We start from the raw sequence: 22,172 nt of genomic DNA on the forward strand, positions 1-22,172 counted from the left end.
CTTCAGTAGAGCGGAGCAGCCGCTCCCTCCTTTCTTTCTCTTCATGGCCCAGCACCGTCCACAGCTCCGGAAATCACATCCTCGCTGGACGGCAGTAGAAACTGTCAAGAAGTTGGGGAGAATGTGGCACGCGCAACCCAAAAAAGACAAAGAAATGTACAAAGAGCAGGCGGCGGCGCTGAGGAAGAAGAACAAGAGAAGAGCATAGGTCAGCGTGAGCCAGGAACAGCCAGGGAAGGGGATCACAGCAGAAATAAAAAATAAAAGCAGAAAGAAGGAAATGAAGTCTTTGATGGCCTGCTATGCTGATAACACCGGGGGCCCTCTGCAATTGCATTTCATCTTTTGCACAACTGCAGCTCCTTGTGAAGGCTCAGTACAGTTCATAAGCCTTAGTTAAATAACTGCAAACACCAGATAACCACAATTTTTTGGACAGGGCAATAATTCGGAATTAATATAGTCAGCTCCAAATTGATGGCAACAGGAAGGCTTGTGCAGCCTGAGGATGGATGTTTCCTGCTTATCCAACGAAGAAAACGGTAATGAGTCTTCTCTGCCTCCTCTCTCCTCCAAATCATGAGTTAACACTTGCTCCTTCTGCAAAGGAGGAGCTCTGGTCCTCTAACTCAGCAGGTCCTGGAACCTGAGAGACAATGACTGTGGCAGACTCGCCATGGGGGAAACACAAGGTGCTCCACCGCTGTCCTGCTTGGCCCACAGGTCCTGTCCACAGCTCACCCCACACATGCCTCGGAGGCAGCAAGGCAGGTAGGACAGAGCGTGCTGCCCACCTACATCCTGCTGCTGCCCCACACCAGTGAGCAGCTCGAGCTTTGAACCCTCCAATCTGCTGCAGAGAGGAGGGTGGCACAGGAACCACGGCGTCCTGCTCCCAGCACGGGTATGCAGCCTCAGGCAAAGACCTGCCAGATGGCACCGTGTCTACACAGTCATCTGGTTAGGATGGGTCATCTCTGCAACTGGCATTCAGTCCCCCAACCTTGACAAGGTTTGGAAGTGAAGAAGAACAGCCAACCATTGCCTCTAGTGAATGCATCCACCTTCCAGTGAGATTCACCAGCAGTTCTGGACACTGGAATAACTAACATGCCAAAGGACAACTGCAGAGAGACATGCTGGATGGGTGAGAGTTTGGTCTTGGGTCCTGTTTGAGGAGATCACCAACTACCTTAGCATCCCTCAGTGTAGTAACACAGTACATTAACAGAGAGCAATATGCAACTTAAAAACGCAGGTGTTCTCCTACACAGCTGACCTAAATTAATAAAATACCCCCATAACTTGCTTTGTTTTTTCTTTTCCACTTCCAACCTTTTGAACACAGCAGTATTATTTGGAAGGGATGGCAGTTTCTGCTCAGAGGACAGGAATAACTGACAGCCAGCTCTGCAGGTCAGAAAGGAGAGGAAAGCCTTGGGAAGGTGCAAAAACCCAGACCCAAAACCAGCACAGGCACCTGAATGGGCTGAAGGATTAGAGGACCAAGAAACCTCAGAGAGGTTTCTCCTCTTGACCACAGCCCTTCGACATGTCCCTAAAGGGAGAGTCACAGCTCATTTCTCCAGAAGGGTCATCACATCACCTATTTCTTTTCTTTAAAGAAGTCTGTCTCAACTTTTTCCCTTTAGCTCAACCAAAGCAAAGCCTAAATTTCATCCAGAAGACTAGGTCTGCTCTGGAAAGGCTGATGGGCCCATCCTGTTTAGCAGCTAAAGTGAAATAGCCACCAAGCACTGCCTGGGCAAGAGGTGATCTGGCTCGTAACGACATCTGTGCAAAGCCTGAGCTTTGGAGAGCAGGGCAATCGCTTTCCAGGCTCTCCGAAGCCTTTGCTCCCTGCATCTCGTACAAGCCCAATGCTCCTCAGAGTGCCATGAACACCACCTTCTTATCTTCCACGTGCACCAAGCAAAACACTGCAGCTCAGAAAGTCACAAGCAAACTAGACTGCAAAGATGTGCTTGTCCCTTATTCCATACACTGGATTTTGGAAGGGTCTTAGCACCATCTACTGTAATACCTGGAGATGAAGTCAGTGGTCAGCAGCTCTCACTGCTGGAGAAACTTAATAATCCCGGACATGGCCCTAGTAAAGCCATCAGGACAAATGCTGACAATATCAAGTAAAAAATACTACTCTGCTATGGCTTGGTAGCAGACTGTTTAAGTGAGCAGAGACAAGAAATATCACTTTAATGGTTCTCATGACTGCACGGCCGCTAACAGCTTGACAGGATCCATCAATTAAAATCTATTCCCAGCTGCACTAGTGATGGCCACAGCAGACTGTACAGCTATTTTTGTCACATTACAAATATGAAGTGGTTAAAAAAGATGCATCAAAAAGGCCCAAGATACTACCCATCCAATTATACTGTTAACAGACTCTTTGCGTCTTCCATTCCTCAACTTGCATACTTCACAAACAATTGGCATTCAGGCAAAATCATGCTCTGTGAAGTTGGCACACAGGTTCCACTCAATTTAGCACATCACAGTCTGTTCATGAGTAATGTCTTCAAAACACCTGCAGTACTGCCTCGAAAGACACACTTCTTCGCAAACACACCCGCCAATAAACTCCCAGTACAGCTCACTTCTACCACCTTCTGCAGCTGAAATGCAATCTGAGAGGCTGAAGGACAACTCTGACCACCAGCTCAGAACATACAACAAAATTCCAGTTATCTACAGTGGGAAATCTTTTACTGAGGGGAAACAGGAGGCCCTGGAAAACACTATACCTGAAGTTGCTCGAGTTTTTCACTGTTGTTTTTTGCACTACTAGCATATAGACTATAGATTAAAATAGTTGGAGCTAAGCATTAACAACAACAAATTACCCTTTTGGAGATGCCTTACAGCAGCAGCAAGAAAGACAATGTCTTCAAAGAGCCTGTGTGCAACCAATGGACAAAGGAGGGTAAATGATTCAAAGTCTTATGGAGGGAACACATCTGGAGGCCTGGGCTGGGTTCCTTCATCTGTTCTCCACATCTTCATGAAAGCGTGCAATGAAGCTTTAACTGAAGCCTATGGCTCCTTTCAGTATTGGAACAATTTAGGCTCATTGCAAGCCCCTGCACGCTTTTCATGTACTCAAAGCTAATGTTAATGACGTTATAACAGATGTAGTAATACCATTTTTATCACAATATTACCTGTGTTGTCACTACTAAAGAGAAGATGAATAAAAAAATACCTTCTAAATTCTGCAGAAGAAAATTAGCTGGACTACATTCCCTTGAAGTTGGCTAAATAGATTCATCCGGATAGCTGACAGAGACAGAGTTTGCCTGCCCTGCCACCTTGATGTGGGGGCTTCAAAGGAGCTGAGTTTCAGAAGGAAAGAGAAGAACCAGAAGTATTAGATCTTTATCCAAAGCCTTCAGAAATCCAGTTCCCTGGGCTTTGACCAGGGGCACAAACACACATCTGTCACCGCGGCCATAGCGGCACTTGCACACGTTGGATCTCAGATACGTTACGCACTCAGGGCGGGCTTCAAAGTCTGCATAAACAAACAAAGCCCAAAGCTAAAATTTCTCCTACTCCCCCACTTCCTTCAAAAAAAATAAAAAGGTGATCTGAGCACAAAAGCATCAAACATCAGTAAGAGACGTGGATGGTACACTCACAGTCCTATTGACATCAAGAGCAGCGTTATCTCTGTAGATATTCCCTCTTGTTAACTGGGAACATTGGCACTTCATCCCACCTACCTCATTTAGCCTCCACTCTCCTTGTGCTGGCAATTTTCTTCTGTGCATGTAGAAGACAACTCAAAAGCTCTCATATTACAGCAGCAGTAGTGGAAGCACCACAGTATTTCTGAACAGCAGCTTCATTTAACGATGTTCTCTGCACTGCTGCCCTATCTGCCATGTGACACGGCCATGAGAAGTCCTGTTCTACTGACAAACTAGGTGTACCACACAAGCTGGGACTAAAAGCAAAACAAACCTCACAAATAAGACACTGCAAGTCTTTCTAGATGTTGCAGTGAGCAGTTGAGCCTTTAGAAGCACTTGTTTGGGGGCTGTGGTTTGGTTTTTTAGTATAGCAGATGCACCACTAGAAAGATCAGGCATCCTTACATGTTTAATAAGTTATTAGCCTTATTTGCATTCCAGAGGTTAAAGGAAATACTAAAAGAACATAAGATTAAATGATTATAGCAAATCCCCAGGCCAACTACTATGCAGCAGTAAGGCACTGGCCACATTTATGTCCTCAGAGGGCGATAAGTGAATCACCCCAGTAAATCCCCAACAGCAAGCAGCAGCCCTGAGCCAGGGCAGTCTCCATCAGAGGGAAGCCCTCTTCTCCATTCCCACTCCCAGCAGCTCATGGTCACCCAAAGTGGTTTCTGAGAACAAGCCCCATCAGCCCAAGCCAGGCAGATACATCCCCCCCGGAAACTCTGCTTAGTCAGGAAGAGATTAATTCTTTATGACTCTGTAGGAAGGGCCCTGTCATGAGTTAATTGAGATGTTACAACTGAAACACTCTTACAGAAATCAGAAACTGGAAGCTTTCTTCGCTCGTTAGCTGACTGGCAAAGAATCTTTTTGTTTTAAAGAATCAATAACCTGCTTTTGTTCACAGCTTGATTTTAACGTGACCAAAAAGACACCAAGTTACTCCGAAGTTGAAAAGCTACCCGGGGCTGCGGCGAAAAAAGCAGCAGCTTGCTGCTTCTAAGTCCATCTTGCAACAAAGCACAGATTGAGCATTACAGAGCACAAACCCATCTGCACAGATTTCAGAGGCAGTCCATCCTGCCACCCTTGTTAACTTTGATTTAGCTCACAAATCACTGCGATAACAAACTCATCCCCTGCGTGCCGGCACCCCGCTGCGCACGGCCCCCCCGTCCCGCCGTCCGTCCAGCAAGGCGACGCGTTCAGCACACGGGTGCTGCCTGCCCACCCTGCAGCTCGTGGTGGGAGGGCACCTCCGCTCCCAGTCTCAGCAAAGATAAGCAAACAGGTCTTCAAGCGTGCCGCTCCCACCCAACTGCAAACCCACCTGGTTCTTTTCTTTCAGAAGAGTTACCAAAAACAGCAGGTGGAAAGTTATTGGAAGGGCAATTGCAGCAGCAGTTTGATGGACTCGATTTTGTCTTTCCCAGAATTCATCATTTAGATGGATAAAATAAATATTTGCTTGTGCTCTTCCCAACCACAGCAGGTATGTTCAGTCGGACAGACAGATGAGACCTGCCATTCCCAAGGGGGGTGATGACAGGCATGAAGTACCAGAGAATATGAACATGAACAACATGGTTAAAATACTGATTTCTACATGAAAAATAAAAAACTTCATCAGACTACCATTTAGGAGACCACGACAACTAGCGAAGATAACAAGAAATTAAGCATCAGCTGCAGAGTCCCAGTGGCTGCTTGTAAAGTAGAATTTGACTGGGACAGGGATGGTGAAGCCGTAATCTCACAACTGCTTATTACTGTCGATTGATTTATTTAGAGGACCCACCACATTGGGTAGATCAGGAGGATGTAGACACTAATTCCTCCTCCCCCAGGCACGTGCACACAAATACTGCTAGTATTGGAGGATGCTATTACAGGTGCATGAAGAGAAGAACACAACCCACTCAGTTTCAGCAAGGATTATGTTTTAAGGGGTGGGGGGATGCCCAGGATGACATCATTCCTTGAGATATCAATGAAGAGTTCACCACTTGACTTAATCCTGATGCTGAATGAAACGCAGTCGGGCATCTCACCCAGCCAAGACAACACAAACACATCAACCCTTGCCCGCTGCGCTCGAGAGCAGCTCTAGCAGATGGCACCAGCTCTGCGAGGGCTCAGCAGGGGCTGAGCAGCAGAATGCCACACTACAGCACAGGTCTGGTGCAGGACCTCGGGCCAGCCTCTTCCCTCCGGTGACCGACACGGAGCATTACTCAGTGTGCTTTCTCGGGAAGATTAAGAGGCCTGTAACACCTGAGCAAAGTTGCCCAGACAGCAGAATAAGAACTGTACGAGGGCAAAACCTCCCTTTTGAGAAGCTCATGTGGATGACCTTAACACAACCTGAAGTCTTCCAACTACAGAAACTGTTGACTACTTGAAAGCACTGCTATGTCAAAAGTACAGTTTACTGATTGTTTTTTTTTGGGTTTTTTTAATCTGTCTTCTGTGTGCTCTTTGCTGCTGTAACATTCCCTCTTCCAGGTTCTCATGGATCAACCTGCATCTCTTCTGCTCAGTCTCCTGGACTGATGTAAACTGTGTCTCCAGAGCTGATAGCTCCACGCTTGCCTGTGGCTCTGTGTTTCCAAGTGTTTGATCAGGTAAGAAATCCTGAAACACATGCTTTGGCCTGAAATTAAATAGGCTATGACAGCATTCAGAGAAAGGCAGTAGACATGAGAAGTCCGCTTTCTGCTGGGGAAAAAAAACCCACCATTACACAATGGCTAATATGGGGCCACTACTGGTTTATACCTTCATTAACGATCTGGATGATGAGACAGAGCACACACTCAGCAAGTCTGCAGACACAAAACCCCAGGAGCAGCTGGTGTACCAGGTGGGTGCACTGCCATCCAGAGGGACCTCAGCAGGATGGAGAAACGGGCAGACAGAGGTCTCAAAGCTCAAAAGGAGACCCAAAGTCCTGCCCAGGGCAGGAATAACTCCATGCATCAGCTCAGGCTCGGGGCTGGCAGCCTGGGAAGCAGCTTTGCAGAGGAAGACTTGAGAGTGCTGGTGGACAAGGCTGAAGGTGAGCCAGCCATGTCCCCCTGCAGCAGGAAAGCCAACGTCATCCTGGGCTGCAGCTGCTCCCCAATGCTGTGAAATCCCACCTGTTTGATAAGGACCCAGGCACTCCCCCTTGCAGAAGTTCAACATTAAACTTGAGCCACAGCATCTGAAGGACTGACACATCCTTACAAAAGCCTTAAAAAAGAAACTTCTTTTTTTTTTTTCCAGTAGCAGCTTTGCTACTGAAAGCAGTAACGTACGTTAACGGGTTTATTAGCATCGCTACAAGTGAAAGCTTGGTGCAGCGATTATAGCGACACAGCAGTCAAATTTGCAAGGAAATTACCAGAATTATCCACAGTTCAGATGAACTTTCTACCCTTTCAATCAATAAAGTGCCATTAACAACCTATTCCAAGCTCTACAACATTTATAGCACCAGAGGCTTGGTGCAGCCGCGGTAGAGCCTGCAGCCTGCTCAAGATATTCTCACTCGATCGTATTAAACTTTAGTTCAATATGACTTTGCTGGGAAGAGACTTAAAAACCACTAACGCTGCAAACTCTGACACCTTCTAACCTGCAAGCCAAGGGAGTTTCAAAGCTCTGCCGAGGTCAGGTTCTGCTCTCAGATTTATTACGGCAGCCACATACTTGGAAATATTTTCCATTACTTTTATTGCTTAAAAGGATTCCAGGAAAAATATTGAAGGAGAGGAAGAGACACGAAATTCGCAACTCCAAACATTTCAGACCAGTTTATGTTTTAGTTAAGGAAAGCTCAGAACTTCAAGGTGAATGTCAGGATACAGCCTCCAGTCCATCCCACACTTTTACACCCCCAGGGCAGTTGCACGTTTTCTTAACAGAATGTTTAGAAGGAAAATTAAAAGAAATACAACTTGAAATCTCCTGAACTGCGTAAGCAGCAAACACCTTGGGGTCAGTGGAGGCAAGTAAGCATCAAGCTTTCACCAAAGATCTGCTGCAGTCTTTCAGAGATTCAGGAAGATGGAGTCTTGATAATTTGGCATAAAAAGCAAAATAGTTACTTTTTTGGCAACTTCTTAAAATCAGAACTTGCATGAAGAAAGAAGAAAAGCGCCAAAAGCAAAGTGAGAACTGGCATTCACAGCAAATGCAGAATCTATTATTTTGTCCCTTTGGACTCAATTAGTTCAAATTTACAAAGAATGGCACCCATAAAGATCTTAAACATGAACAAAACTTCTGTTAACTTGCTTCAAAATGAATTTTAATTGCAAGCTCTGTTTTATACATATTCCAGGCTTGCAAAATTTAATGAATATTTAATTCTTGAAAAAAAATTCTAATATATTAATTTCATGCTAACAAAAATCTATAGCTCCTTAAGAGGTCTAAGAAAAAACAACATGCTCTGAACAATAGTTGCTTGAGGTCTTCCTATTTTTGAGGGTTTCTTGTTGGGGGACAGGGCAGACAGATACTGAGCAGCAATATAGAGAAAAGACCCTCCTGCTTAAACATTTCCTGTTTTAAAACTGGTTTTATTTTTAGAGAGAATGTGACAACACAGATGCTTATGAGCTTTTTCTGTTTTAAACTGGAGATGAGGCTCAAATCAGAGCACGTGTTTTCTGAGTTTAAAAAGATCAAGAGATTTTTCTTGTGAGCTTTCCCCTACCTGCAACGACTGCACCCATCAAGCACAGCGCAGAGCTGCCCGAGCTTTTCGGAGCGGATGTTCTCACCATCAGGAACCACTTCCCACAGCACACCTCATACAGCCCATGACCTACAGCGAGAAATCAGTCAGCCTTTCCAAATCCCTGGGTTTGGCTTGGAATAAGAGGCCCATGCACTTCTGTGGCAGGAACAATATAGGAAAACCCATGGAGACTTCATCTCCCACGTTCCGGCACCAACGCCTGGGTTTGCACCGGGACACAGCTCAGCGTCCAGCAGCACCACTCACCAGCACCAGTGCCCACCGGGCCCCAGCACCCAGGGTGCACCAAGAGCCCTGGGAGCGAAGGCACAGGGAGGTGTAACAGTCCCCGGGCAGAGGGAAAGCCAGAGGGACAGAAGAGCTGAGCACTGTGATCCTGAGCATCGTTCCAGCCCAGGAGCTCCTCGCCGATGCAGCACCCAAAGCCCCCCAGGCGAAGGGGGCAGGTGTGAAGCCAGCACTTGGTCCACCCATCCCCTCTCCTACCATTATTCCGGGTCCTCTGCCACCCACACGCAGCAGGTCTTCACTATCCAGGCACCCAGTCATCCACCACCACACAGGCTGGCTTTGAAACGATTTTCCTTCAGTTTTCCCTTCCCTTTGACTTTCCTTTCAGGCTCCAGAAAGGCCAGTGCAGCTTTGAAAACCAGCGGATATTTGTTCAAAGTCACACACAGCACCCATGGCTGGGCAACCTCCCGTCTCCAAGCACTGCCCTGCCCTACCACAGGGCACCGCTCCAGGATCGATGGTGTTAATTTATCCTGTTACATTACGGAGCGAACAACCTTATTTCAAAATTCCTTCGTGCCAGCTTCCAGCCTAAAGCACTTTTTATTTTTTCCCCCTTTTAAGAACAGCTGACTTATCAAAAACAGGTTTTTCTAAGAGAAAACCACAAGCTAAGCCACATTACAATAATTGAAGCAATTAATTACTTTTATGCCTTTCTTTTTAAGGGAGCTCTTTAATGCAGGTAATTCTGACTAAAAGAGCTAATTTGAACTGCTCCATCATTTAAAAGATGATTATAAAAATTAATTTAGAGAGTGCACAATGAAGACAAAGGGACAAAGGAAAGCACGCAGGGATGGGTATTTCCCCCGCGCTCCAACTGGGAAGCATCAAGCCAACATGTCTAATTGAAAAGCGTGGGGAAAGCTGACCAAGTTTTCAAGTCACTGGTAAAAAAAACAACTTTTAAGTTTACTGACATATTGCAGATGAGTGGGTCACTGTAGTGGCAGGGAAGCAGCTACTCACATCTGTCTTTTTGGATTTCTACGAGGCAGAAATGGCCCTTTCCACAAAGCCACATCAGTGAAGCACCGCAACGCCTCTGGTTCTCCAGAGTCTTGGAAAATTCCAGCTTATTGTGGTCAGGAAGACAGTCATTAGACATTAGCTGCTGACAACATTTTGTCTATTACTAATATCCTCTAATATTTACACCGATGCCCTAGCATCTTCCTGATCTCCGCTATAAATCCAGCCACAGGAAAGGTCCCTGTGAGGAAGAATCAAAGCATCCATACTGTAAACCAGCCAAGACTGTCAAAAACTCAGCATGAGCTAAAGAGATCACGACCTGCCATGACAAAACAAAACGCCGCCAAGAAGCAGCAACAAAATATAGCAGCCACATGAATCCAAAACCATGATTTCCTTCCCCAGTCCAGGCTGTGGGAAGGCTGATTAGATCTCTGCGTACGAGGTACTGGAGACATTAAGAGGTGAGATACTTGGATTAAGTACCTGTGTTTAATAACTGGTATTCCCAGATTTGCAGTCCGGGCTCGAGTCAAGCAGCATGTGAGACAAAACACCTGACCTGTGCCGAGACCCATCCGTGGCAGCACCTCCCAGCGCAGAAAGAAAACCAGTGGATTTCGAAGCATTGACACACACAGATACTGAGGTGCAAGAAAACTTGTAGAATTTATTCTTTTCCCATGTCCCACAATAGAAATCATTCACGTTTCTGCCTGTCAGCCTGTTCTTGTTCCCTGAGCTCAGAACCAGGTTTTGGTCTAACTCCTTAAGAAGCATCAAGCCCTCGAAAGGAACATCTCACCCCGAGGATGCACAGTTCACGTTCCCACCACCAAAGCTCTCAGACAGTGCGTCGCCAGGTGATGCTGTATTAACCAGTTCTGAGCTGTTATCAGCCCTTTTGCTTTAACACTTTGTTTGCAACTCCCTGTCCGTTTATGAACTCGGGAGCCCCGCTGTGAACAGCTCACTTCCAGAAGCATCTCCGATCTGGAATGGAAAGCAGTCTCTGCACACTCCTGCTTATCCTGTGTTATCCATCCTTGCCAGGATATCTTTATTTTTTAAAGCAGCAGCTCAGGCCAGCAGTAAGCAAACAACAGGAACAGAAGCAAATTTTTTACTTTCACTTCGCTTTTCGCTTGCTGCTTTGCAAGATACTGATCCAACTCCTGTTTATACGGGAGAGACTGACTCCAGAGCATCTGCTAAGAGGCATTCAGGGACCTCTTGCTCTGCACTTCTGCTATTTTGCATGACTGGAAGGTGCTGATCCGACACCTCCACCTTGCTAGAGGGCTATGCTTGGTCTAAAAAGCAGACAATAACACACATGCTTAACTACACTGTCCTTAGCAGCCAACAAACATCTCCTAGAGCAGGCTCTCTATACGTATTTCCTCTCTACTTCATGCACTTAAATATTTCTGGACACAAGTGGAAAGATGAGGCTGGAGAGATGTGTGTGACCTGAGAATTGTCAAAAAATAAAAGGACACTTCTGTGCAGCTTGAGCTTATGCAAAACATGCTAAATGCAATTCTTCCCCAACTTTAATGAATTAGCTTATAACGCAAATTAGAAGGGAGTCGTAGTTTAATTGCAAAACATGAGACAAGTTAGCATAAGACATCCAAAAAAATTGATTCAAACAAGAGATGAATTCAGCACCAAAGAGAATCTATCAGTTGGGACTTTCACCTACAGCACATGATGGAGAGCCACAGAATCCGAGCACAGGTGATGGAGCACGTGCTTTCACACGGGAAGCAGCTGCAGTGAACCTGGGGAGGAAAACCCAGCAGGCAAAGATCATTTAAGATACATTTTGTGAAGCTGGTGACATCTGAAAACAAGTTACCTTCTGTAACACAACTTGCAAATAAAAGAAAGCATCCCCATTAATTGGGCCACAAAGAAACCCTGGGGGGTGGGGGGTGGGGAAGGTCTCTGAAAGCTGCAGAGGTGGCTCTGCTCTTTCACTTTGAAGTTGTAGATAAGGGCGAGCAGTGTAAAACAAGACTATTATCAGCTCTGGCAGACAGATTTTGACAGGCAAATCCAATTCCTTCACCACAGTAAATTCCTCTGCAAAGGGAGACCCCTCCACACACACAACCCTCAGCCACAGCTCGAGCCACGGTGGAGCCTCGTGCAGAAAGTGGCTCGGATGGGTTTGAACAAGGCAACGCGCGACGGGGCAGGGAGAGGCAGCTCCTGGAAGCACCTTTAAGTGAAGTCAGTAATTCTTCCCACCAACATTTGTCCAAATCCTTGCCTAAACCAGGAAAGCACAGTGTCCTGCTGTAACAGCAGAGGAAGAGACACCATGTTTTCAAGAGGACCCCAGCTGCCCAACATTTTACAGCCTGTGACATCATTTGCACTTACGGAAAGTCTCCTTCCCCGCCAAATAAAGGCATTATTCACCGTTTTACAGTCTATATGGTCACTTACGTTTTGGGCCACATCCAGAAGGTACTCTAGAGATAACCAATATGTCTCTCAGCTTCCAGCCAGTTGTGTTATACTAGTTTGCACAAAGTTTGTCTTTCAAAAAAAATTCTTTTAGTTTGCAGGTATTGAGTGTTCTTGCAAATAAGCCTTGTTTTTGATTCCAACATGCATTTGCATCCAGGATAGAAATAGTTAAATATTAATTTATTCATTCAGAAAACCAGGGATTTTTTCCCACACACACTACAGGCATTCCTGCACCTCATCCCTGGAGGTGCAGTCCACACAACAGCACCCTTCATATAGGGTGTTCTCTGCCTCGGAGGTGACCAAACAACAAAGAAGGACAAATTGGGATAAAAGGATAATTAAAAGATGATCAGGGTAATTTTCAGCCTAAAAGCATCTTCTTCCTTGGCTTAAAAAGCCAGCCTGAATATTCATTAAATGCTTTCTACTAGCTAGCAAATAGAATTAATCACATTCATGCATGGAAAAACAAGATTAGCCAGAACATGGTATATGAAATCTAATCATGTTTTATTGAATGAAACATGAGTGGGAGAGGTCACGAGGCCCTTTCACTGTCATTTGTCACAGAAGTCTCCCTCCCTGCCACGCTGCTGGCAGGAGAGCAGCAGGTCAGGCTTGCGGAAGCCCGGAGAAGCCCATCCTCCTGCTGCCGACGCGTCCGGCCACGCTGCGACGTCGGAAGGAGTCGCACGTATTGTCAGCCGAGTCCTCAGCTGGTGAGCACTAACATAGTCTGCACATTGTTCTTCTCAGCTGGGGTACAGCTGAAATCTTCCCTACCAGAAATATACGCTCAACTATGGAACATCTTTAAACGCCACCTCACCCTGATCAGCCCGTTGTTCTGGAATTTCCCATTCAGTTATTTCTGCAGCGCAGGAGGCCAAGGAGCTCCAGGACAATGAGCAACACTACGCTACAGAAACTACGTTGCACAAAGCATTATCAGCCCTTTCACTTCAAAAGGGCACTCGAGATGCTCACCAGTTATTTGCATCCCCTATGGAAGCAATCAGCTCCATCTCTCAGCTACCACCAGGAGCCCAGGGCTCCCACTACCATATCAGCTGTATCCCCATCAGGGAGATATCAGCTCACTGACCTACAAATTCCTGTTCTTCGTGTTGCAGACCCATATTAAAATAAGGCCTGGAGCACAGCACAGCACACTGCAAAGGCTGGCACATCCCAGAGAAGGGACACGCCGAGGGCCCACCACCACTGCACCATCACCAAGGGGAGCTGCAGCCACGGCAGAAGTTGGCTGCCTGACCAGGGAGGGACTGGTTTCTGACAAACTCCTCCAAAACATTATCTCCAGGCAGTACAACTTCTAAGAGAAAAGAGGGTTTTGCAAGAAGACAGTTTCCCACTAGAGCAAAGTTTTACAGCTTTAAAGCCTTTGTAGAATTTGTTTCCAATTTCTAAAGGCACTCTAAATGGTTCAGAAGAAAAAAATTAAACTATATCAGTCAAATAAGGAAGTCTATTTTCCAGATCCCAATGAAGATGTAACTGACATTTAAATAGGGATTTCAAAATGCACTTCATACACTTTTTTTATTCATTCCCAGTCCTATGGAAAACATTACAACGGAAAAAAAAACATCTGAATGTTACAGATAAAGTACCTATTAGGCAACTAGCTCTTATAATATGGAAGCTTAATTCATTGCACAGGAAAATAAAACTTCCACACTTGCATTATTTAGGCTTTAACTAGTGATGAAAAGTTATTTCAAGACACACAATAATCTTCAAGTCTTCAGACTCATGCATGCACCAGGGCAGGATAATGCCTGTCAACTTTCAAATAAAAGTAATTACTGACTGGAGTTGGGGGGGGGGGGTGGGGACCACACAGAAAGGAAGTGGCAAGTGTGAGATGAAAATCATTTTAAAGAAGTCACCAGGCAATCTGTTTTACACAATCCCTGCAAAGAACGGCAGCTGCTGGGGAGCACGAGGGTGAGCACAGTGGAGCTCAGCTCCCACGCGCGTTGGGCAGTTGTTTATTGCCATGCAAAGCCTGCAAGATCCCTGCAAGCACTCTCCCACCAACCTGTACTGGTGGTAGCAGCATCAGTATAACCAGCATCACCACCAGATGCAGCCCCAGGGCTCCTGAGCTGCAGGAGGAGGCAAGGGAACACACTTTAAGAAGTGACACTCTACTAAAGCCTGATTCACCAGCCCTTTGGAGCCAAAGTCTTTCCATTGACTTCAGTAGACATTGACTGAGCTCTGAGATGAAAATACATGCTGAAAGCTCTGAGACAGCTAACTAAGGATCAGAAGTTGCTTTGATATAGAGAAAATAGCGTGGTTCATTAGAGACGTGTACAGAGAAGAGTTTTTCACCAACGTTGTCATCGTCTGAAGCAGTGACCTTCACGAACACAGGTACTCTAATCTCTCACAGGTAGAGCACAAGATGTGCGAGCAGATTAGCCTGGCCAGTGGTTCAAAATAACCAGCATCAAGAGGGAAGCACAAAGCAGATCTCGCACAGAAGAACTTTAATGAGTATTAGAAACCACTTAGCAGATAGACAAGGGTGGTGGGGAGGGAAAGGTCAACTGCAGATAATGACAAGGAAAGAAATGAAGTCAGCATCAGTTAAGAGGAGCCGCTGAAACACAGGTGACTCTTCCACCCATTCTTCCCTCTAACTCAACTCTCTGCAGAAACACAGCAACAAGAGAGAACTTGTGAAATGCTTTTCCAGAAAGGGCTGATGTCCAAAGGGGTCTCCTGGGCTCAGCTCCAGAAAGTAAGGTACTATGGAATTAAGCAGAGGAACCTTAAATTCAACGGTCCTCAGTTCTCCTCCTCCCAGGCTCACCCTGGCACACAGTCCCTTTTGTTTTCACCCACTGCTCAACATCTGTATATCGTGCTTCTGAAGCAGAGCAAGATGTCCACGTTGCCTTCACATCAGTCACAGTTGTCACAGAAAAGTACTGCAAAATAATACACATGCACCCGTTAAGGCATGCTCCCTCACTTCTAGGAAACTAAGAGACAAAGCTAAAACGAAATCCTACCTAAATGAAGTGCAAAAATAGTTCTAAGGAAGAAGAGGAAAGCACTCACGCAAGCAAGATGAGTAAAATATGGCTCCAAGGCTGAAAAGGTAAAATTAAGATGGGAGACTGAAGAGGAACCGGATTCAGACAGGAATAAACTCCATCGATTTAGCAGTTACTCACTTGCAGCCCTGCTTCTCCCACTACATTCACTTCCCAAGAGATTATTAACAGAAAAATTGAGGGGAAAAAAAAAAACATTTCCCAGGGGAAATGACAAGAGAAGGCTCAGAGTGGGAGGGCAGCAGAGGGGCAACATGACAGATGATGCAACCCCTCTAAAATTAGACTTGTGTTCCACTGGGTAGAATAATTAAGTCAAGAGGAGGATCATGAAGAAAGATACCACAGACCAATACTCTACATTAATATGGCAATTCAGTATGTGTTCCATGTCCTCTTGGAACAAAATAGACAAGTGAGGCAACTGAGGAGAATGTTTCTGAATTTTCAAAAATATAGCCATATTTGATAAAAGTTGCAACAAGAAATATAGAAATAGGATTAAGTTCAAGAGGAAACGCACCATGGTGCATTGTAATTCAGAAGGGTGGGAACAGAGGATTGCAGAGGAAAAGGATAAGCAACTGCAGCAGTTCCCATTCCCAAACTATGGTGGGATTTCGATAGATTGGGCTAAACAAACTCAAAACTTGGACAGAAAAACAAGGACACAGGCAAGCTAAGGAAGCAATCCAAAAGCAAATCATATTCCCAGGTCAACATGCAGCTTCTCAGCACGATACCACGAGGTGCTTCGCCAGGTAACATTCTGTTACAGCAGAGCTCAAGCAAAAAGATTATGTGAAATAAGGTCACAGAAGGGAAGAAGGTTAATTGATGCATTAGGACCTAATAAGAGGCTAAAGAACAACCCAGAGAGGTCCTGACCCTTCACATATTGTAGAGTTTTTGATCTGAAAAGCACCACACTACAGTAGAGCAGAAAGTGGAGCACCTTTCCCAGCTAAAAGCCCAGTCCCTCCTACCAATTTGGATCCTCACAGTCTACCAAATATAATTGCAGAATGGCAACGTAGCTACAGAAGACTTGAAAAGCCTCACTATTAAAGAAGCCATCTACAACTCTAAGTAAATTTCCCATCTGAAAATTAGAAGCATCTAATGAACCTTCAAAACACGCCAGACAGGCTGCCACAGTCAGACAAATGAGATACTTTAGTTTTATCTCACGGAACTAATTCATTTGGCAGGAGCAGAGGTTTCTAAATAGTTTCAGTGGAACAAACAGCCATGGAGCACCAAACATCCTTCTGGGGGAAAGGCCATCACTAGCTGCTTCCCTGTTCAGCAGACAGCTGAAGCTTACAGTGTCTCCCCCTTTGCTTCCTCCTATTTTCCAACTCAACGGCATAAAAGAAACTTTACATGGAAGATATTAGATCATCTTCTTGTATTGCCACAACTTTGAAAAGCCCTGCTCTAGAGGAGCTCTGTTCCATCTGCATCTACCCAGCCCAAGAACAAGGCTTCTGCCTTTTACCCATCTTGGCTCCTTCAGCTGTACTGGAATGACTGCAAAACCTTTGCTAAATATTTGCATTATAGCCAGCAAAACACACACTTGATCTCAGTCAATTCCTGTAAACACACAAACATAAATTGGATTATTAGTCATTTCCTACACCATCACCTTCTCTGGCAGTAGCAGCATACTGCTTTAATAACCATAATACAAGTCATTACGCCTAATATTAGATACAGGTCCCAGACCAGCTAGATGAGATCCAAACAGATGACAGAAGCACAAGAGACAGTCAACCACGTTTTTATTGTTTGCATATACTTAAACTGCACAACCACAGGAAATCCAGACCTCTCTCCCACCACGGGCAAAGCAAAACACTTACCACCCTCTATTAAAGCACGCTCAGAGCACAGCACATTCCTACTTTCTCCAAACCTTCCAGGGACACATCGCTGCCAGAGGTGACTGGTCTCACCACCAGTGCTGAGCCGCAGCACCCAGGCTCCTGTCCTGTCACCTCAGACATCCCCCCACCAGCCACCTAAAGACTCCCAGAAAAACACACAGGAGATCACAGATGGTATTTTAGACAAAGTCAAACGTACCCAAAGCTATGGAGCAATCACTGAGCTACTCAAGGGAAGATGAGGCTGGGACATGTCTGCCACAGAGCAGGTTCAGTGCCACCCAGGACCAGCCCGGAGACTTCCCAACCATCAGACATGGTCTTTGGACATTTCAGGTGCTCAGCTTGAAACGCTTTGGTGTTTTCAGCGCAGCTGAGCACCCATGAGGACACTCATCACTGCAGAAAGCTTGAAACCAGGTACCACGAAACACCCATAATCAGCAGATATTCCTGAGAAGTGTTATCCAAGGGATTTAGTCAGCTCTGAGCAGACACTGACACAAAGCACACCATCAACAGAGCTCAGTCTCCTTAAGGACCGGAGCCCAAGCTGCTTGGAGGGATTTTCTTCTTTTATGTATGTTCATAGAGAACTTCACTAACCCTTTCAGGTTTCTCAGCTAGTACAAAATGAGGGAGAAGAGAACCCCAAGTCTTAAAGACAAGAAAAAGCTGGGGAATGACATGAGAGCAAATTATACACTGCATATCCCTCTCCATGCCCAGTGCAGCCCTGCCCTAGTGGAGGACCATGATTAGGATGGCCACTCCAGCTAACCTCAGAGGAGAGCAGGGCAGCTTCTGCCATCCTTCCAATTTTTCCTTCTAGCCTAGAGACCCTCACATTGTCCTTTCTAATCTGACAGGTTCTTTTTTACACTACTACTTTTTTTCCCCTCCTGTTCTCTGCTCAGTAGTATTTTATTTCTCACCTGTCAAGGAAATCTAAGCCCAGGGTCCCATGACAGAAACTGCAACAGCAGTTAAAAGAGCTGTAAATGTGTTATTTTATTAATATGTCTCAAATAGCTACTCAACCTCTATTGCTCTGCTTGACATATGGATGCTTAGACCGGCGATGCCCTTTCCCTTTCAAGACTTATTGCAGGATTCACATCCAACAGGTCAGGGACCAAATGAAACTCGTACCGGGATTCTCCGGGGAGCGGTTGTGTGCGGAGATGGATGGATGTGCAGTGCAGCGGATACAGCTGTGGGGACCGCCAGGAAACCTGGCTTGTAAAAACAACAAAGCATCTCTCTTTAAAGTGGGGAGGGGGAATAAAAACACAGATTTTTAGAAAGTGCAGGCCAAATCGAGCTTAGGTCATAGTGCTGAGTTAGTGCTCTTGTCAATCCTACCCTTATAGAATATTCCATAGCTTGAAAATACGTAGGAATTGTACTCCTGATGAAATTTCTTTTTGTTTATTTGTGTACACCTCTGGACCAGATTTAAACTACTTGTAATGCTTAGGAAATGAAATATTTAGCTGCAAGACACTTCAATAGAATGGTTTACTTGGCCACAAGTCTATCTGCCATATTACCAATAATTAAAACCAGGTTTTCATAGAGGGGGAAAAAAGGTTTTTAGCTACATTTTCAAGCTGAATCATATCAACATGTTTAAGGAGGAGATATGAGCTTCAGTTTTTTCCCCCCACAGGCAAAAATTATTAAAAAATATGGGAAAAATGAGTCATCTGAATTTAATTATCAGGCTGTGAGTTGTGAAGGCCAGCTTTGAAAAATGAAATTCAAAATAAGACTCTTTGTAATTCCGCTTATGAGACCGAAAAAGTTTACTTCTCAAGAATACTAAATGAGATCCCTTTGAATTGACTGGTGTGTTTATCTTGCCCATGTGTATTTCACAGCACTATAAAAATGCAGGATGAGCTTCAAAAAGCAGGAACAGCTTCCTCTACAAGCCCGGGATGGAATTCACGTCTGTGACCTGCATTTCACTCGCTAACCCAGCGCATCTCGCCTGGGCAGCTCCACCAGCCCATTCAAACACGAGCCCACTGCCCTTCCAGCTCACAGCTCAGCCAGCTCCCAGTGAAAACACCTTTGGAAGAAAAGCATCATTAGAGATGCAGCACATGGGCACTCGGGGGAAAGGAGCAAAGTAAACACATCATTATTCCCTCTGACAAAGCCCCAAAACTGATGTCTGTAAAACATAACACCTTTCAAAGAGCTACTAAATCTCCTTTCTAAAAGGGCACATGTGCACGTAACACGTACTACTGAAAGTCAAAGGGCTTACTTTTCTAAGACACATTTGCCATTTCTGAAGTTCTGCCATGCTGTATTTATGGGTAGTTTATTAATTTTCTTCCAGCAGGTTCACTCTGACAGGCATTGTTTTATTTTTGATATGACAGTGCTGCACAGGCAACACCTCCAGGTGAATAATGTTTCTTAACCAGCTATAGTCATCTTGACCACAGACCAGCGATCTTCGCTGCAGTACACAATGGCTAAAACACTAACAGTGCCCTAAATATTAATGCATGCTAATAAACCCAAAAGTTTTTTTCATGAAACAGCAACATCTAATTTTCAAAGGGGTCCTGGGAACAGTAAACAACTGGTACATGGTAAACAGCAAGTTCTCTCCCATCAATACATCCTAAACATTCAAATCCTATTCCCCCATAATTGCCAAGCAAGTATAAGTTACTTAAATGAGTGTTATCTGTGGCTGTGACAGAATCCTCATAAATAATCGTAATTTAACTCCCTGCTGATAATCCCAGGCAACACCTAATTATTTCAAATGCTTAATTCTTCCCTTCCAGAGGGATGTCAGGTTTAAGTCTACCCCCTTCCATGTGCTGCTAGTTAGGACATTTAACTGTTTGCTGAGTACACTCACAGTATCCAGGATCAACTAGAAGCAGAACTATCCTTGGCTGCAAAAGCAACACATCAAATTCCTTCTGCAAGCTCTCACTCCAGACTTCATAGCACTGATCATCTGGGTAGCTCTTGTATATCAGAACAAAACCCCACACACAACAGCGTGGCATTTATTACACATAAAAGCAGCATTTCTGAAAGCATTGCTCAAGCAAACAATGGGATGAGAAGGGTATTGAAATTCTATACACAGCCTTCTGTCTAAGGGACAAACTGATCTGCAGAAACATTTGCCAAAACTTCATTAACAGCAAAGTCAACTTGTCAGCAACATATTTAGCAATAATCAGGAAACGATTTAGCAAAAACAAGGTTTGAGCACGACAATGAGCAGAGTTTCTTGGGTTTTGAAGTGCTGGGTGTTTCTTGATTTTTAAATTCTTTACCTCTTCTAACCAGCTACACTATGAAACCTTATTGCAGAGAACATTATTTAAAGTAGACAACAGTCACTGTAAAGTTTACCAAGCAAATGAAAAGCATCCCAGTGAGGTTCATTAGAAGGGAAAAGCTACAACCTGTGACTTGGAATAACTGGGAACTACCTTCACCCAGGCACAAACTCTGTTCCCTCTGAACATCCTATGAAGTTTGGATCTGTGCACACAAACCAGCAGCAGGTACTACACGGCTGCGCAGACCACAGCAAAGTATGGTCAGTAGTAACCTACCAGAGCGAAGATCCCTCTGTTCCAGCAACTTCTAAAACATCATATCCATCTTCCAGCTGAAAATCCATGAAAACCAGAGCAATAGTGTCTCCAGGTTCAGCGAGGATAGTCCACGTGCAGTCTGCATTATTGCCATACTCCAAGGGAAAGTGAGGGCTGGAGATAATTCCGCTCTGTCCCCGCAGAGTCCCTCCGCAAGCGTCATCGGCTGAAACAGAACACACGTTACCAGACTGTGCTGAAAGGCACGAAGCAGAACACATCAAAAAAGAATAAGCCCAAATCCAAAGCAAAGCTTTCAAAGCCCCAGTGCTTTTGTCGGGGTGTGTTTTACTACACACTATTAAGAGATAAAGATGTTGAGGGATGCAAAATCCTACCAGGTCAGCCACTGTTCTCCTGGAAAGTGCCAGTTTCTTCCCCACCGTACAGCTACTAGTGATTTCTTTAGTCTGATTTTTAAACAGCCCAAGTGACAGAGCTTCTACCACTTCCCCAGGGAGGTTTCTCAGCATTAACACGTCTAGCTGTCAGGATGCTATTTCCTCAAGTGTTGCTGAGTTTTCTGTTCCATCCCTTACCCATTAGAATCCTCTCAAGTGTTTTCTGCAACTTTCCTCCCGTCCGTGTAAGCCAGCAAAGCAGGAGGAAAATCACCAGGAATTCAGTGACTGAGAAGGGTTTCACAGACACATCAAAACTCTCCTACTGCAGTGGGGGGAGAGGTTGGTTTCCAGCTCACATGGATCTCAGCACCTTCATCAGCACCAGAAACACCCTCAAGGGTTGGGAAAACAGGACTTAAATACAATACAAGCATTGTATTTAATAGAAATCTAATAGAAAAGGAGTGGAGTATCCCACACACCTGCCTTACGTGTCTGCCTCTGCTCTGATTTCTTAAGGAGATGGATGTTTTTACCACTATGATTTTTGGTAACAACTTCACCACTTGTTCAGAAATCAGTGACATATCCTGGTTATACACTGATCTCCTGTTTGGTGCAGGTTCTTTCATTTTTACAACCTGAATTTTATCAGCAGGAGCTATTAGAGCAATTAAAGGAGGAGGATCTAAAGAAAACATGGGCAGGAAGATAAAGGAGCTGAAGAATTAATTTGACTAGCATCAGGGCAACCCACTGCTCTCATACACACAGCATAAGCTCAGCATTTACTTGGAACGCTAAGAAAAGCCTGTTAACTTGACAAAATGTGTTCCAAAGCAGCATTTCAGATGCTTTAATCAAAGAGCTTAGGGCTTTACATTATAAACACTTATTTTCATTACACACTATTAAAAAAAAAAATCTTTCCAAACTGACTTTAACACAGGTGAGAAC

At 44.9% G+C, this 22,172-nt stretch overlaps 1 protein-coding gene across 1 annotated transcript in view; it reads right to left on the reverse strand.

Annotated features, from left to right (window-relative positions):
• CSMD2 (CUB and Sushi multiple domains 2) overlaps nt 1-22,172 on the reverse strand; it is a 287,646-nt gene that overhangs the window by 183,941 nt on the left and 81,533 nt on the right. Inside the window, exon 5 of the mRNA XM_086626228.1 lies at nt 20,830-21,037. Coding sequence (XP_086482354.1) covers nt 20,830-21,037 — 208 coding nt within the window. The remainder of the gene's footprint in view (nt 1-20,829; nt 21,038-22,172) is intronic.

Source organism: Tauraco erythrolophus, chromosome 24, assembly GCF_009769465.1.
Source record: "Tauraco erythrolophus isolate bTauEry1 chromosome 24, bTauEry1.pri, whole genome shotgun sequence".
Lineage (NCBI taxonomy): Eukaryota > Metazoa > Chordata > Aves > Musophagiformes > Musophagidae > Tauraco > Tauraco erythrolophus.